Raw genomic sequence first — 3,904 nt, forward strand, 5'->3', positions numbered from 1 at the left:
TTGCAGGTATTGGCTAATTAGAATTAAAAATGTCAGATTTAATGTGTTCTTTCATATCACATCACTAGATTACATACCCATTAATTACCTGGCTTTTGTTTTTGAACTCAACAAAGTAATTAGCACTAATGGCTTGCTCTTATCACATACTGTACCTCTGACACAATTAGCTTCTCGGCGTAAAGTGAAATGCCACCCAGCAGCACTCTGTATGCCCAGCAGCACTGCGCCACTCAGATCTAAAATATAATTACAGCTACAGCAATAGCCCGGGGGATGCCAATGCTGTTTACAATGGTTTTATCATGTGTGAATAATTTACCTCCACACCTCTGGGTCGTCTGCGGCCCCAGTCATCAGCAAGGGACTCAGCATTGTCTGCACCTATAGCAAATACAAACACACTGTTATCTCACAATTTGATCTGATGGGAACAAAAGGGAATAATTATTTTACAACATGTGAGTAGGGCCGATTTTATCAGTTTAAAGGACCATACAGCAGTCTTAGCAGCAAGTTTTAGCTCCTTAATTACCAAACTTCTAAGTCAACATATCAACCTGGTCTCACCCCCTATTTGTGAAATACTGCTGCTTGGTCAGTAGCCCTCCACTTCAAACTATAATGCTGTGGGTCCCCGCGAGAAAGTCTACATATGGAGATGGTGGGGTGGATGGATGGCTTAAACAAACACAGGACTTTAACCCAGGAGATCACTGTTGGTGTCCTGTGTGAAACCAAAAGTAAACAATGTATTTTAAGTAATGTACATACGTTAAGTCAGGTATGTAACGTAATTTACAACCTTTTCGTAATCCTAAACAAGTAGTTCTTGTAAACCCAAACCAAACTCAACTGTTTCACGCACTGGTGGACCCCTAGGGTAGATATGACTTTGGGGTACCGACAGCCACGAGTTGGCAATGATATGTATTTCATATACATTCTACATCAGGTCAGGAACAGCGGCAGCACATTGCTGCGACAGTCAGATAAAGACTGGTGGCATGACTTAGTGGCAGAGAAGGCACTTGTAAGCGGAAGTGTAACTGCCGGGTAAGCTGCTGTATCAACAAATAGGTTTTAATGCTGGACTGTAGGACAGTGAATTTCCTCCTGTTTGTTTTACTCAGACTTGGAATTGAAGCTTTACATTTGTGTTTTCAGTAGGAACCAATGGACATAGATCTAATGCCTGAGACACGGTGGGGAAGTCAGAGAATATTGAGAGAGTGAGAGAGGGACTAGCACATTGTTAATTTGTTGACAATAAGAAAAATATAGAATAACACCAGACTGCTCCTTTTAACAACTAGATCAGAATAAATGACTAGCTATTTGAAGTAATTAAAGTATTGTTGCAGGAACTAGACCAATGATAATACACATGGACATTCTGTACCACAATTACACAGTACTGTATGTATATGAGCCAAACACTTGATTTAAAGTTTATTGGATGAGAACTGGAAAGAAAGTGTAACTCTGTGTGGTCTATCAACGCAAGTGCTGATGCTACAGAGTGGAAGCCTTGATGAAAAGATAAAAGCAAGTGGGATTTCTCGAAATTGGTTTCTCTCGTATCATCTTCTTCATGCTATTTAGGCATGAACAATTAGTTGATACAGTTGCTTGGCAACAGCAATAATATTTTTCCCCCACAGGAAGTTAAGGTCTCAACAGTTAATTTGGTTTCTTTTAATGTGTTTCTTGGTGCCGATTAGAAAGAGCTGATATTACAAAAGAAGTATGTGTGTGTTTACTTGATCGACAGGTATCTCCACCCATCACAGTCATAACTGTTGATCTGATTTGGTCAAAGGGTGCAGCACACATTTAACTATTGCCCTTAGGTCCTTAAACCCTAAATTTCAGAGCGTTCCCACTGAAACGTAGCAACAGCAAGAAAAAATAGTAAAAGAAAATTAAAATGCAAGTCTCCTCCTAAACCAATCCAAAGCACACTGTAGGGTTTGTACACATTTAAAATGTCTTTATTTTACATGGCAATATGTATTCAAAATGACCAACAGGGTCAGATGTTCAGTTGAGTGGGTGGATGGTTCCCTTTCAGTGCTTAAGACTATTACTTAAACAAGGGAGTGACATATTATAATCAATAGAAGGCTGAAAGAATTATATTTTATATTCCATTTTGTTTATTTATTTATTTATTTGCAAAGGACCATGTACACTATTAAATAGAAATGTTTATTTGATTTAGGCCTGTTAGACCATACTTAAAGCTCATTTTCAATTATATTTTGCTATATTGTGCCACGAAATATTACCCATCCATCATCTATAACCTTATTCTTTACAAGGTTTCAGTCCATCACAGGACTGACCATTCACACTCACACTTACGGGGCAATTTAAAGCCACCAATTAAACTGCATGTCTTAAGACTGTGGGAGGACACTGGAAACATGTGAATTCCACGCAGAGAGACCTCAGCCCCACCGACAAACTTTATTGTTGTTGTCATCATTGTCATTGTTGTTCTTGATGTTGGTCTTGTCGTTGTTATATAATAATAACTATTTATACTGCACCTTTCAAAGAACTTTACAGTATGGCAATAAAAAACAAAACACAATAAGTAAATTGTTTTCTAATACAAGCATAGTCATACATTATATGTCATTATATTATTTTCTATTCTGTACGCGTACATATAAATACAACAGATTCAGATTTGGATGAACTTTATTATCCCACGTTGGGAAATTCGTTTGGTCTTTCTTTTAAATCCTCCTAGTGAAAATGCAACCCGAGGCTCTTTCATGGATGAACACTAATGAGAGTTCAGAGATGGTTTGATCTCTTTGTGAAATATAATTATCTCATCAACTCATCCTCTCTGCTGACAGTGAAACCAACTGACAGAGAGAAATGGAATGAAGCTGTGGTGCACATTACGACTGCCAACACTTTGTCTTCATCTCACAGAACTGTGCCTCACTAGACCTAAGGCCATTATGGTAAGAAACAAACACATGTAGTACATATATTATAGTATACAGTGTACAAGCATTGTGCAGTTATAGGCAGTATCCTGGATCATTGGTTACATAAGCACTGTGCTGAAATTCTACTGGCCAGTATCAGTGGTGTGTCCTACTCTGCAGCTATATATGCTCGTTATAGGCTAATATCTACTTCGTAGTGTTTAGGTGCACTCGGGAAATGTTTGCAGAAGCCCCCAGCTGTTGGAGAAGGGACATCTGATCTCCCATCTGCACCACTCTCTGAAGCATGTAAATTCAGTCAGCTATTTGTAATCCTATTGTGGCCTTGGGCACTACAATGGCTAGAGCCGGCCCTGCTATCAGAACTAGGCTTGTCATCTTTCTTATCCTGTTCATCAAGTGACAACACCAATGACTTATCTTGTGACTCCTTCAAGGAGCACTGCCCCCCGGGTTGGGAACCACTACCCTATATGATGGTCTACATGCTGCCACATGAAATGAAAAAAAATAAAAGTTTACATTTAAATGTTTTTTTTCTTTCTTTGGCTCAAGGTGTAGGTATTATTTGGTAGATGACATATACCCTAGGTTAGTTATGAGGAAAATGTCTTCAAGATCTTGTAGGGGTTACACTACTTAATAATAAAAGATAATTAATCACTGAAGATTAATAATACACTCGTAAATGGGGCACCACCTCCGTGTGTTTAGCTGGCTGGAATAATCCGGGAGGAAATTATTCAACAGATCTAATCAAATTCAATTTCAAATCAATTTATTCAAATCTCAAAATCTATATTCAGGTCTCATGTTCTGAAGTAGTGAATTCTTTTACACGATTCCTCGATTTCCCCGCATAAAATCAAACCTGCACCGACAAGGACATATGGTTATATATGTTTATTAACTAAACTAATGCAGAGTAAATA

The 3,904-nt window shown here is 38.3% G+C and overlaps 1 protein-coding gene across 1 annotated transcript in view; it reads right to left on the reverse strand.

Annotated features, from left to right (window-relative positions):
* The window catches only part of gabrg1 (gamma-aminobutyric acid type A receptor subunit gamma1), an 11,482-nt gene that overhangs the window by 1,015 nt on the left and 6,563 nt on the right, over positions 1-3,904 (reverse strand). Inside the window, exon 6 of the mRNA XM_035674091.1 lies at positions 323-384. Coding sequence (XP_035529984.1) covers positions 323-384 — 62 coding nt within the window. The remainder of the gene's footprint in view (positions 1-322; positions 385-3,904) is intronic.

Source organism: Morone saxatilis, unplaced genomic scaffold (assembly GCF_004916995.1).
Source record: "Morone saxatilis isolate NCDOM2014 unplaced genomic scaffold, NCSU_SB_2.0 Contig3, whole genome shotgun sequence".
Taxonomy (NCBI): domain Eukaryota; kingdom Metazoa; phylum Chordata; class Actinopteri; family Moronidae; genus Morone; species Morone saxatilis.